This window comes from Rhinolophus sinicus, linkage group LG13 (assembly GCF_036562045.2).
Source record: "Rhinolophus sinicus isolate RSC01 linkage group LG13, ASM3656204v1, whole genome shotgun sequence".
NCBI lineage: Eukaryota > Metazoa > Chordata > Mammalia > Chiroptera > Rhinolophidae > Rhinolophus > Rhinolophus sinicus.
In genome coordinates, this window is record NC_133762.1 from 41,760,049 (window position 1) to 41,772,316 (window position 12,268).

General features: G+C 43.8%; 1 protein-coding gene across 5 annotated transcripts in view; it reads right to left on the minus strand.

Moving 5' to 3' along the window:
• DNAAF9 (dynein axonemal assembly factor 9) overlaps positions 1-12,268 on the minus strand; it is a 116,835-nt gene that overhangs the window by 42,069 nt on the left and 62,498 nt on the right. For all 5 annotated transcript variants that reach the window (XM_074318062.1, XM_074318061.1, XM_074318060.1 and 2 more), the window contains 3 exons: positions 11,925-12,012; positions 4,286-4,389; positions 446-592 (listed from right to left, as the gene is read on the minus strand). In XM_074318062.1, coding sequence (XP_074174163.1) covers positions 446-592; positions 4,286-4,389; positions 11,925-12,012 — 339 coding nt within the window. The remainder of the gene's footprint in view (positions 1-445; positions 593-4,285; positions 4,390-11,924; positions 12,013-12,268) is intronic.

Below are 12,268 nucleotides of genomic sequence, written 5' to 3' on the forward strand. Positions count from 1 at the left end.
TCTAGGTGGGTTGTGTAATTCTCAGTAAGCTCCCTCACTCATGCAATCTGTGCTGAGTGCCTAGAATATACAGTCTGCCAGGTGGGACCATCCACTAGGGCAGGGCCTGTGAACATGGGGAGGGAGAGCTTGGAGTGGGGTAGAGAGCTCTGATCCAGTAGGTAGGGCCCAACAATTCAACACAGGGGCTGCAAGGAAAGTGAGTCTAATTAGGATTTAAAGGGACAAAGAAGAACTTTCTTAGAAGATGAAAAGCCTTTTGTTCAGTCCCTTTAGGTTCTCACTTTTGAATGGCAACAGTGAGACCCAAGGGATTAGAAGCAGCCACTTCTCATAACTCTCCCTTTCATTACCTCACTGTTAATGCTGAGAAGCCTCCTTACTATCTAAACTGCTAAAAAAAAAGTAAAAAAAAATACTTTTGCTGACTACTGTTTGATGTTACCTCTGAGTAAAATGCTTGGTATATCTTTGATTTGGGGAAAAGGGCAATCATCAGAAAATTGCTCGATCCATGGAAATGAACTGGGAGATGAGGAAGTAATGAGTTTCTGAAGTCTATCAGAAGGGCAGCAACAATACTGGAGGAATCCTAAAGAGAAGAAGAGGGAGCATCAGTGAGAAAAGCCATTTGCATGATACCACAACTACTGTCAGATACATGATGAATTTCAGTGCAATTATTTTCACATTATGTAGTTTACTGGGTTGAATTATAGATGTGCTTTCCAATATGTGAAACACAGGAAGTACACGGATCTTTTCTTCTAAACTAAAAATATCTCCACATTCTTTCTAGAGTGTTAACCCCGTATCAGATATATGATTTGTAAATATCTTCTCCCATTCTGTGGGTTGTTTTCATTTTCTTGCTAGCGTTCCTTGATGAACAGTTTTTAATTTTGATGAAGTCCAACTTATATATTTTTTCGTTTGTTGTCTTTCTTTTTGGTGTCATATCTAAGAAATCATTACCTAACCAAGGTCACAAGGATTTACTCCTAAGTTTTCTTCTAAGAGTTTGTTTTGGCTCTTACTTTTAGGCCTATGCTCTATTTTTAGTTGTATATGGCATAACATAAGGGTCTAACTTCATTATTTTTCATGTGGATATCCAGATGTCCTAGCACCATTTGTTGAAAAGATTGTCCTTTCCTCATTGAATGGTCTTGGCACCCTTGATGAAATCATTTAACCATATATACAAAGGTTTATTTCTGGGCTCTCTATTCTATTCCGTTGGCCTGTATGTCTGACCTTATGCCAATGCCACACTGTTGTTTGATTACTGTAGCTTTGTAGTAAGTTTTGAAATCAGGAAGTGTGAGTCCTCCAACTTTGTTCTTTTTAAAGATTATTTTGGCTATTCAGGGGTCCCCTGGGATTCTATATGTATTTCAAGATGGGTTTTTCTATTTTTGTGAAAAATACTGTTGGGATTTTGATAGGAATTGCATTGAATTTGTAGATTGCTTTGCGTAGTATTGTCATCTTAACAATATTAGTCTCTAATCCATAAAGATGGGATATCTTACCATTTAAGTCTTCTTTAATTTCTTTTAGCAATGTTTTATAGTTTTCAGTGTACAAGTCTTTCACCTCTTTGGTTAAATTTATTACTAAGTATTTTATTATTTTTGATGCTATTGTAAATACAATTTTTTTCTTAGTATCTTTTTCAAATTGGTCATTGGTAGGGTATAGAAATACGATTTTTGTGTTTTATATCCTGCAACTTTAGTGAATTCATTTATTAATTCTAACTTTTTTTTTTTTTGGTGTGGAATCTAGATATGTGGGTTTTCTACACATAAGATCATGTAATCTGTGAACAGAGATAATTTTACTTTTTCCTTTCCAATTTAGATTACTTTAATTTCTTTTTCTTGACTAACTGCTTTGGCTAGAACTTCCAACGCTATGTTGAATAGAAGTGGCAAAAGCGAGCATCCTTGTCTTATTCCCGATCTTAGGAGAAAAGGTTTTTTTTTAACATTTAATTTTCTATTATAAAAGCAATATGTCCATTAATTAAAAATTTGAAAAAAATACAAAAATAGTATAGAGAAGGTTTTAAAAAGTAATTTGAAGTCCCACCACCTAAACCCAACTACAGCTAACATTTTAGTACTTGACTTGCCTTTTTTTTGGCATTGGGAAATCATATTTATTTTTATATTTCCAGATTTTGCTTTTAAAACTTACTGTTAGCATCTGCCATGTTGTTGCAAACTATCTGTAAACATTTGTAAAGACTGCATCCCATTCCCCTGTAAGCCAACCCTATAGCTGGGCATTCATACCTATTCCATTTCTCCTCTACCAATAGTACCTTTTATCTACTCTTTGCTAATTTACTATTACACATGGCAGTGCGAGGCCATTTCTGATGTGCTTCCATCTACAGGCACACCTCGGAGATACTGTGGGTTCAGTTCCAGACCAGCACAACAAAGCGAGTATTGCAAGAAAGTGCGCTGTAATCTTTTTGCTGGTGTAGGGTCTTGCCTTCAGTTCCTAAAAAAGGCAACATCTGTGAAGCATAGTAAGACAAGGTATGCCTGTATATGTTAACTACGCTCAGCTCCTCCGAACACCTCTGACCTGGGATGGGACTGTTTTCATGTTAATAAATATAGAGTTCTTCATAGAAAAGAAATATTAACTCATTTTTTTAATCACCAAAAATGTTTTTCCCAGCTTAGTTTCTGCTTTTTAATTCTTTTTGAGATACTTTTTAGAGTTTTAAATGATTAGTCTGATAAATTTTATGCTATATCCACAGAATGGAATACTAACCAGCAACAAAGCAATTAAAAGGAACTATTGATACATACAACATGGATGAATCTAAAGATCATTACGCTGAGAGAAAAAAAGCCAGACTCAAAAGGATACAGAATGTACAATGAATGTCCATTTATACAATATATAAAACTTCAGAAAATGCAAACTAATCTACAGTCACAGAAAACTAATCAGTGGCTGCCTGAAGCCAGAAGAGAGGGAAAGATGAACCGCAAAAGGACATTAGAAAACGTTTTTGGGGTGTTGATTCTTCTGTATCTTGACTGCGATGGTTTCATGAGTGTATACATCTGTCAAAACTTTCAGTGGATAGTTAATTGTATTGGAAGTATACTTCAATAAATTATCAGCAAAAATTTTAAAAATCCGTAAGTGGTCAAATTTGACATGCTTTTCTTATATCGTTTCTAAGCTAGAGAGTCTTCCCATTTCTAGAGGTTTAATAAATAATCAATTTTAAAAAATATTCTTCCTTCTACTTGTGAAGTTTTAAAATATTTAATTTTAATCTATCGGAAGTTTATTTCAATTTTTGATGTGAGGTAAGACTCCTTTGCCCCCCCTGCCCCCCCCCTTCAAATGAGCTAACTTATAGTCCCAGTAACTTGAATGATTCATCCTTTCTCCTCTGACGCTGGGAGACCTAACTTAATATCAAAGTTTTCATCTATAGGGCCATCCACTCTGACTCAGTGGGCTGGCTGCATTTCCGAACATGCTTTAAGGCAGCAGGTTCCATGTGGGGGAGAGGATTCTTTCAAAAACTGCACACAGATTTCATTTTCTGACCTTCTGCCGAAACCATCTCATCTAGTCTGTCCTGGCTCCCAAATAAGCTGGTTTTGAGGCTGAGGTTGAGTGTCACATTGAGAAACAAGCTGTGCTCTGGCCAAGGGGTACAGGCTAGAGGAAACTCCTAACTACCCTCTTCCTCCAGGGGAAAGGGGAAATGTTGGTGCAGACTGGTGAAGTTAAAGGATGCTTCTGGGGATGGAACTTTCTGCAGCTGGAGGTTAAGTCTGCATGACAGGGTAGGGCTAAGTCCTTATGGAGAAAGTTAGCCATTTCTCTCCCTCTCTGGCTCACTTAAAGTTCTTTCCCATACTAATATGTAGGTGGAGCCCCATGAATGTTCCAGGGAGCAGCTTCTTTCCAGATCTTAAGGGGGCGAGCTTTGTGTCCCTGGGTAGGAGGCCACCTGTCAGGAGACACTGGAGGCCTTCTTCAGCCTACTTTCTGATCCTCTCTGGGATGAGTTAATTGCCCACGAGTAGTTGCTGGCCCTCCTGACCCAGAAACCCTTTCTAGTTGAGCTCTTTACAGAGCAGTGAGGTTGACAAGGCCCCCTGCCTCAAGGGCAGTGCTGACTCCTGAATCCTGCCCCATGGCAGTGGAGTGGGGACAGGGAGTTATTTGGTTTTCCCCTCAGGAGGGTATCTCTCTGAACACTAAAGCTATGCACTGGTAAAACACCTACCCCATCATAGAATGAAATGGAATTCACGTGATCCTTGGAAATGATGATACTTCCATGATGACGGTGAGAAAACAGAAGGCCACTAGAGAAGAAATACACTTTCCCTGGAAGGAAAACAGAACTGGTCAGAGCTGGAGGGCTGGATCCTGGGGGCCAGATTCCAATGTCCTTCTTGCAGGTACCAGGGCATGTCAGAGTGGTAACTAGAGATCAATATATATAGCGCTGAAGTTTCATGATGTTTATGCTGAGCTCTGTGCTCTGGGGAAGCCAACGTGCCCTCCTAGAGCCTCAGAGGAAAATCAAGCATCAAATACACTCTTTGCAGAAGAATTAGAAAAAAACAAATGAGAAAGTTATCAGCTGATGGGGAGATGCAAAATTCACATGCACATATGGATGTCTTTCAGGAAAACACACTAAAAAAAGACTTTGGGTACGTGTGCTCCATTACTGAGTTTCTAGGTGCTCCTTTCTCCTATGCCAGCAGAAGCTGGCTCAGCTCTAAAAAGACCGTTATCCCTCACTTACGGAGCACTAAGGTCTCAGGGGAAAGACTGGTGAAGGAAGCCTAAGGGTCCCTCTGTCCAGCAAATGAACATTTGCGTTAGGCAGTAACTGGGCTCTACAGACACTGAAGGTCTACTGTTCTGTAGTTCACAAAAGCAAGATGGGTGGGGCGTGGACACTGGATGTCGGTTCCTCAGGACAAGGATTCAGGTCTAAGGAGAGCTGCTATTTCCTGGGTGGCTAAGGTCATAAGGAATAGCTCAGTATGGACCCTAGGGGGCGAACCACAGATAGGACAGTTAACACGACAAGGATTAAGGCTGGACCTGGGCTTGCTTTGGAGACCCAGATGAAGCACTCAGAACAGTGATAAGACTCCTGGGTGAAGCTGCTTTCTGGAGCTGGTCCAAGCTGGATCCTTTCTGTTCCTGTAACAGCCTTTCTTTCTCTGTTTTCACATATAGGGAAGAGAGTAAGTCCTTCTTGGACTCGAGGCACAGGCTTGGGGACACTGTCATCTGTATCTTATTGCTAAGGTGGAGGACAGGAGACAAAGAAGAGGGACTGATTCCACGAACTGTAGCTCTAGGAAGGTAGTCCCAAGGCTCTAGAGGTTGTCATGACAAGAAGAGCAAAAGCCAAGGTGAGGAATTTTGGACACTTCATGTTTTGAAGGCATCCTGAGGAGGTGGGATTTCAGGGGCCAGAGAGAAACCTGGTGAGTGTGTGAGACTGTGTATGCGTGTTAATGGGGATGGGGAGAAGTTGAGGAGATGGATGCAGTTTTTAGGTAAAAGAGGAAGGTTCAGAGCCTGAGTATCAATGAAAAAACTAGATGATCAGCTAGCGGGAAGTAACGCCAAGCCTACCATGTGAGTCAGCAGCAGCCAGCAACCAGCCAGCCTAGTTCACGGCATCCAGGTTCAAGTAAGTCTCCCACCTCTAACAAGTAAAGCCTGGCCTCCCCTGCACACAGCCTTGCCCTATGGCCCTCCTGAGTCGTGGCTACTCATGCCTCAGACCATTCCCCTTGATGCTGGCACAATACTTTTATTCCTTTAGAGACACAGACCCTTCTTTCCTTCACTGCTCATGTCTACTGCCCTCCTAATCATGCCCCGACATTTTGAATAGCTTCTCAATATGCCCATGGCCTTCTCTTTCAAAGTCAACACTCCCGTTCCTTCTGAGGGATTAAGGGATGGTCCAAGGCACATTCTGGCTTCACCGCTCCTCAATCCCAACTCCACAGCAGTAAAGCAGCACCCAGAACATTTTCACCTCTGGAATCTTTAGCTCCAGAACCTACTCTCTGACCGACCACAGGCCCGATCATCCTTCTAGCTACCTCACTTCAAAAACCTCATCCTCTGATGTCATGAGCCTTCGAAGCCTTCACTCCCCCTATTTTCCCGTTACTCAGACACTTCTGACTTTCCTCTCATCCACATCCAGGGAAGATCCCTGGGGCAGGACCTACTTTTAATCCCTTTTGTCAGGAGAAGGGATGGAAACAGATTTTACTCAGTATTTTCTAAGTACCAAGCATGTCATATGCACTAGTTTTCCATCTTCACGACAATTATAAAAGGAAATATTATTCTCCTTATAGGACTAATGGGGAAACGCAAGTTTAGAGAGATTTTCCCAAAAGTCACAGAACTAAGGGATGGTGCAGCCAGGTACAGAACACAGGTTGCCAGGGCACTGTACCACACTGGACCCCTTCTGTTGTCTCACCCCTTTCCCTTTCCTTATGCTCTCTCCAAAGCCCATGTGTGGCTAAGCTGACGACGGGCGGTCTCTGCTTCCTCACCCTCAACAAGCCCACGGTCCTGCCCAGCAGTCCTTCCACTGCCGTCTCCCAACCCCTCCCACCAACCCCCCCCAGGGCCCAGCCAAGATCTTCAACACTCTCCGAATACCACAACCTCATCAATTCCGGCCACAAGATGACTCTACCTACTGTTTACAGAGAAAAGAGAGTCAACAGGTGTCAGGAGGTAGAAATTGTTCCCATACCTATTGCTTAGTATCCACACCCTTCCATGTCCTGGACTCACCCTCCTCCTGTGTACCTCTAACAAGAAGCTTCTCAGAAATAAGTCCAATACCATTCAAAAGCCTCCTGGACAAACCTCAAAATCCTCCCAAAGCTTCCAGAAAAGAGCACAGCTCTGAGAGTCAGTACATTCCAAGTCCTCACTGGGAAGCTAGGGGAAGAAGGAAATCAGGAAGGTCATCTCCAGCACTTTCTCTCCCTCTAGACGCTGAAGCCTCAAAACAAAATGGAAAGAATTTCACCAGGCAGTGTTGGAAACACTCCTTGTGGGGCCTGGCCCAGGGCAGGGACTCGTAAACAAGAACTGGTTTTCGTACTGGTGCAGCAGCTACCCCTCAGTCTGGCTCTGGGAGTAACTCTGTCATTATTCCCAGAGCAGGCCTGAGATAACTGAAGTGACTCACTGGGTGGCCCAGTGCCAGTGCCCTGGCTGTTCTCTTAGATCCTAATCCACTTTTAGTAATAACACTTCTGGTACTTGCGCTGGATTCATGACTTATCAGACTATGGTCGGAAGGGACAGGCCTTCGCAGGGGTTTCATAGTGACTGGGGTAGCCAACCCCTGACTAGATCTCTCTGGTTCCTTGTCTAATCCTTGGTGCCCTTAGTGGATGGGCTCCTGCTCCATTCTGTGAGTGTGAAAACCCAAGGTGAGAGGATATGCCTTCTCACTACCCATGAAGCAGCAGGGGACTGCAGCATGGTTCGGTCTTTGATTGACCTCTGCACCCCCAGGAAGCCAATAAGAGAAGGACGAGCCTTCAGGGCAAAAAGAGACACCAAGTGTCAATGAAGAATTTGGCTTGTCCTCCTTCAGACAACTGGCTGTACAAATAAAAATCCTCTGACGGCCCAACCTGTGTGAAGAGGGAACACTCATCACTGCTAGGGAAACATTATGACATAACGGCTGGATAATTTTCATTTTCTGTGTGTGTGAATGTGTGACATGTCAACATATGGTTTAAAGAAAACCACCCAAACCACAAAACCCAGAAACCCATCCTCTGTGACTTGCTGACCTCTCTCAACATCCTGTTCCTCAGTCATTCATGCTGTGGAATTCATTCATGTCTAGTGCTACAGAGAACTTGCTCTTTTAAATGTCCCGTAATAGCTTCACGTGGGCACAAGGGAACACATGAGAGGGTGCAGAACGAAGGCAGCAGACAGCGGATGACCGCTTCCTGGGCCTTCCCATCACAGGAAGCTGAAACTCAGCGTGGCCACCAGAGTTCTCAGGCTGTGCTGACTGCCCTGTATGTCAGTGCGACCTGTGCTGCTGCTTCTCACTGCTAAGCAATCGCTGCCCAATGGGAGAAAACACCCTGGAATCTAGAAAGAAGTACAGGGAGAATGAAGGAGCTGCCTGAGTGCCAACCATCCACTGAGGCCGTGGGAAATAGTAAATAAATGGTCAGTTGATATTCAACAAAGGTGCAAAGGCAATTCAAAGGGGAAACGTCTTTTCAACAAGTAGTGCTGGAAAAACTGGACATTCCTATGTAACACAATGAACATCAACCCATATCTTGCACTGGACTGTCTGCTCAATCCCACCAGCCACAGTGGAAAACCTCCTACTTCACAGGGTCGTCAGGTAGAGTACTCAGAAGGATTGTGCCTCAATAGAGGGGTACAATTATCCCTAAACTAAATGCTGCTTTGCTTCCTGCCTAACAAAGCTTAAAAGCAAGGTCCAGATGATGGGACTAGAAGAAAAATATACTAAAACAATTATTGTAACTGTATCCCGTATGTGCCAGAAGCTAGAAGAAAGATTGAACCATGTTAACTTAAAATATGAAAGATGTAAAAAATTAAGTCAAACTTCTAGAGATAAAATATACAAAGTCTGAAAAGAAAACTACACTGGATGAGGTTACCGGCATTACACAGCTGTTGGCAGTTTAGCTCCGCTACTGCATAGTACTGCTGCTCAGCGCCCATTTTGTCTGGCCAAGAGGCCTGCAGGGGCCTTAGACTGACAGAAGCCCCCTATGCAAGCGCATGCTCTAGGTAACAGCCCAGTCGCAAGCAGATGTAAGTTCCTGAGATGACTTCTCCAACAGCCCTTGCAATCAAAAGCCTCCCCAGCCTCCCTGCACCTTCCCCGGTGCACCCCTCAGCTAAGAGCCCTGTGGAGCATACCAAAACCCCACTTTTTGGTTTGAATTGACCAATCTGGCCTTAGGCTGGGAATCCCAAAGCAGCCCACCCCTGGACCCTAACAGAGGCATGTGCCCCAGGTCCTGCCACTCTTTCTGCCTGTATCCTGCCTTGCCCTCCCTGTGTGGCTCCCCAAGGCATTGCCGTACTTCCTCTAAACGTCTCTGTTTCAATTCCTTTTGTGGTCTTTTGTTGAACTTGGCTCACCATCTAGCACCCTGTGCTCCACTTAACAAATGCTAATTTAACAAACATAACAACAATGCAGAAGGTTAGTAAATTGGAATATATAAAAATAGAAACTATGCAAAATAAAACACAAAGAGCAAAATGACTGAAAATAATTGTATGGAGCATCATGGAGCTGTGGGACAACTTCAGGCAGTCAAACCTATGAAACTGGAGTCCCTGAAGGAGAGGGGGGAAAAAAACTAAAGAAATAATGGCCAAATAATTTCCAAATTTGAGAAAATTCATCAATCAACAAGCTAAAAGAATCTCAATCACAAGCAATGTGAAGAAAACCACACCAAAATCGTACCACATAAAAATCAAATGGCTTAAAATCTGTGATAGGAAGAAAGAAAATCTGGAGTGGGGGGAAAAAACCCTCAGAAAGGGACAAAGATAAGGACGGCAGTAAATGTCTGTTCAGAAACAATGCAAGCAAGAAGAGTAGGGTGGAGCAGCATCTATAAAGCGCAGGAAGAAACTGTCAACCTAGAATTCCTTAAGTGAAAATATCTGCCAAAAGTCCTGAGGGATGGGACTTCTGAAATGGCTGTGAGGACTGTGGCAAACCCTCTCCCCAGGAGGCAGCCGCAAAACTGGACTAGTGGTTCAATACAACAATTTAAGGACTAGGAAATGGACCATCGTTATACAACAAAACCGAGAAGCATCATTTGAGAAATTCTACTGAAGCTTGACAAGAAGAGTGGACATCTGTGGTGTTTTAGCAAGAGGCTATTCACATGCCCTCCACTCTAGCTCTGTGGTCTTATGAGGGAGAAGGGCAGGCCTGCCAAAAGGGCTGACTTCATCTGGGCAAAGCATAGACAGTTCTGTATCTAGTGATGTCAAAAACGATAGCAAAGTGGCAAACGTTCAGGGAAGGCCAACATACCAACTAGCCAGAGATGTCAATGCTGGTCGGTGCAACTAGCCAGAAACTAATGGGAAAAGCAGGATCTGAGAAAAGTGCCACCAGAAAGAATATTTTCAAGAACAAATTATCCAGAAAGGGGATTTGCTTAGAAGAGATTGATAAATGTGTGTAGTAAGTCACAACCCTTCCTCCACAAAATGTCTATATCTAACAGGGCAAGAATAGGACTCATAAGAAAATGTTATTTTGAGGAAACCAAAAGGGAGCATGAATCCCCATGAAATCCATACAAGACCAACAAAGTTCTTGAGAATTTTATATCAGCAGAAACACTGCCATCTTAGATGGAAAGGGACAGACGAACGATTGTAGTATCCCCAAAATTTTACTGTTAAGAAGTAGGCTGATAAAACTACTCAGCTACAAAGTACCATCTTCATGAAAAAGGAAGGAGAACAAAGGTGTAGCCACAAGCCCAGAGGGCAAAACGAAGAGTTCAGAGGGTGGAACCATGAGCCCCAGGGGCAGAGGGAAGAGCCCAGGAGGACTAGTCCAGGGCCGTGACACCTGAGCCAGGAACTGGAGTCTGCTCAGCTGCATTTCAAAGCTGCCTTGGACCGGTGACTCCTTTTTACCTTCCATGTCCTCCCTTTTTGAACCTGAATGTCACTGTTATCCTATGCTAGTCCCACCTTGTGTGTTGGGAGGGAGGGCTGGGGCAGATAACTTGTCTCTGTGGTTTCACAAGTCCACAGATGGAGATTACACAGTGGACTACACACTGCAGAGCCTCATCTGCACCTCATTTAGATCATCTGCATGATGAGACTTGGGGTTTCTGAGCTGATGAGATTTGAGACTTTAAACTGTTACCATAATGGGATGAGGCCCTGGGGAAGGGGTGACTGTATTTTGCACGTGGGAGAGGCGTGCACCGTAGGGGCCAGAGGGTAGAGTGGTAGGCGTAACTTTAAGACGGCCCCCCAACACTCACCCTGGATGTCACTCTGCTGTTCATGTAATCTTACAGGGCAAAGGGAGATTATCTGAGTGGGCCTCCTCTAATCACAGGAGCCTTTTATATTCAGTTTTCTCTGGCTGGTAGCAGAAGAGGAATTCAGAGAGTAAAAGAATGCGAGATTCAACAACGCAAGGGAGGTTCAGTGTTGCTGATGGAGGAGTCACAGGGCAAGGCCCCCAGGGAGGAGGAGCTCAGAGTGGTCCTGGCTCACAGCCAGCAATGAAGCAGGGATCTTAGTTCCGCAACCCGCAGGAACCGGATTCTGCCAACACTCTGGATGAGTCTGGGCGCAGGTTCTTCCCCAGAGCCTCCAGATAAGAGTCTCGTCTGGCTGATGCCTTGACTTTGGGCTTAGGAGACCCTAGACATGAATTCAGCCAAGCCTGCCCTGAACTTCTGACCTAGAGAATTGCGAGATAATAAATGTGTGTTGTTTTAAGCTACTGAATTTATGGTAATTTGTTACATAACAATAGAAAACTCATCCAGATTTCTGTTTAGGTCCACAGATTCTATTTCTGGACATGTTGCTCTAGCCCATTCTGAGCAATTCTCAGGCAGCAACAAGAGGACCAGGTACAGTTCTGGGCCAGCCCTTCCTAGCACAAGTTTCCTCATCTGCTCATCTGCAAAATGAGTGGATCAAAGGAGAAAAGCTGTAAAAAAAACACACAAAACCAAACACTTCTACACCAACAACTCTTTTCAAATATCACATGTATCATTAATCACAACATCCTTGCAAAAGAGAGACCCAGACCAGCTCACCTTCCTCAGGCCAGCACTGTGGATTGCTGGGATAAAGATATGCTCCTTCTCCTCCTGTTAGAAAAGTGCCCAGGAAACATTCATCCCCCTTTAAAAAACAAACACAAAGAGCAAGTGATTTATAGCATAAACATTCACAGATCGAAAGTCCTGCCCAAGTTTGTCTGTCTACAAAAGCAGCTGTGTCAGCCTCAGATATACCCAACTTCTTCCACTGCCTTTGACATTGCCTGGCTCTTTGTTATGTTACTGGAATCCTGGATTTGTGCTGAGAAAAAGAATGTAAGGTCCTCACTGAGTCCGGGCACCAAAGCCTGCCATGCTTGTTCAAGTTCCAGTGGATT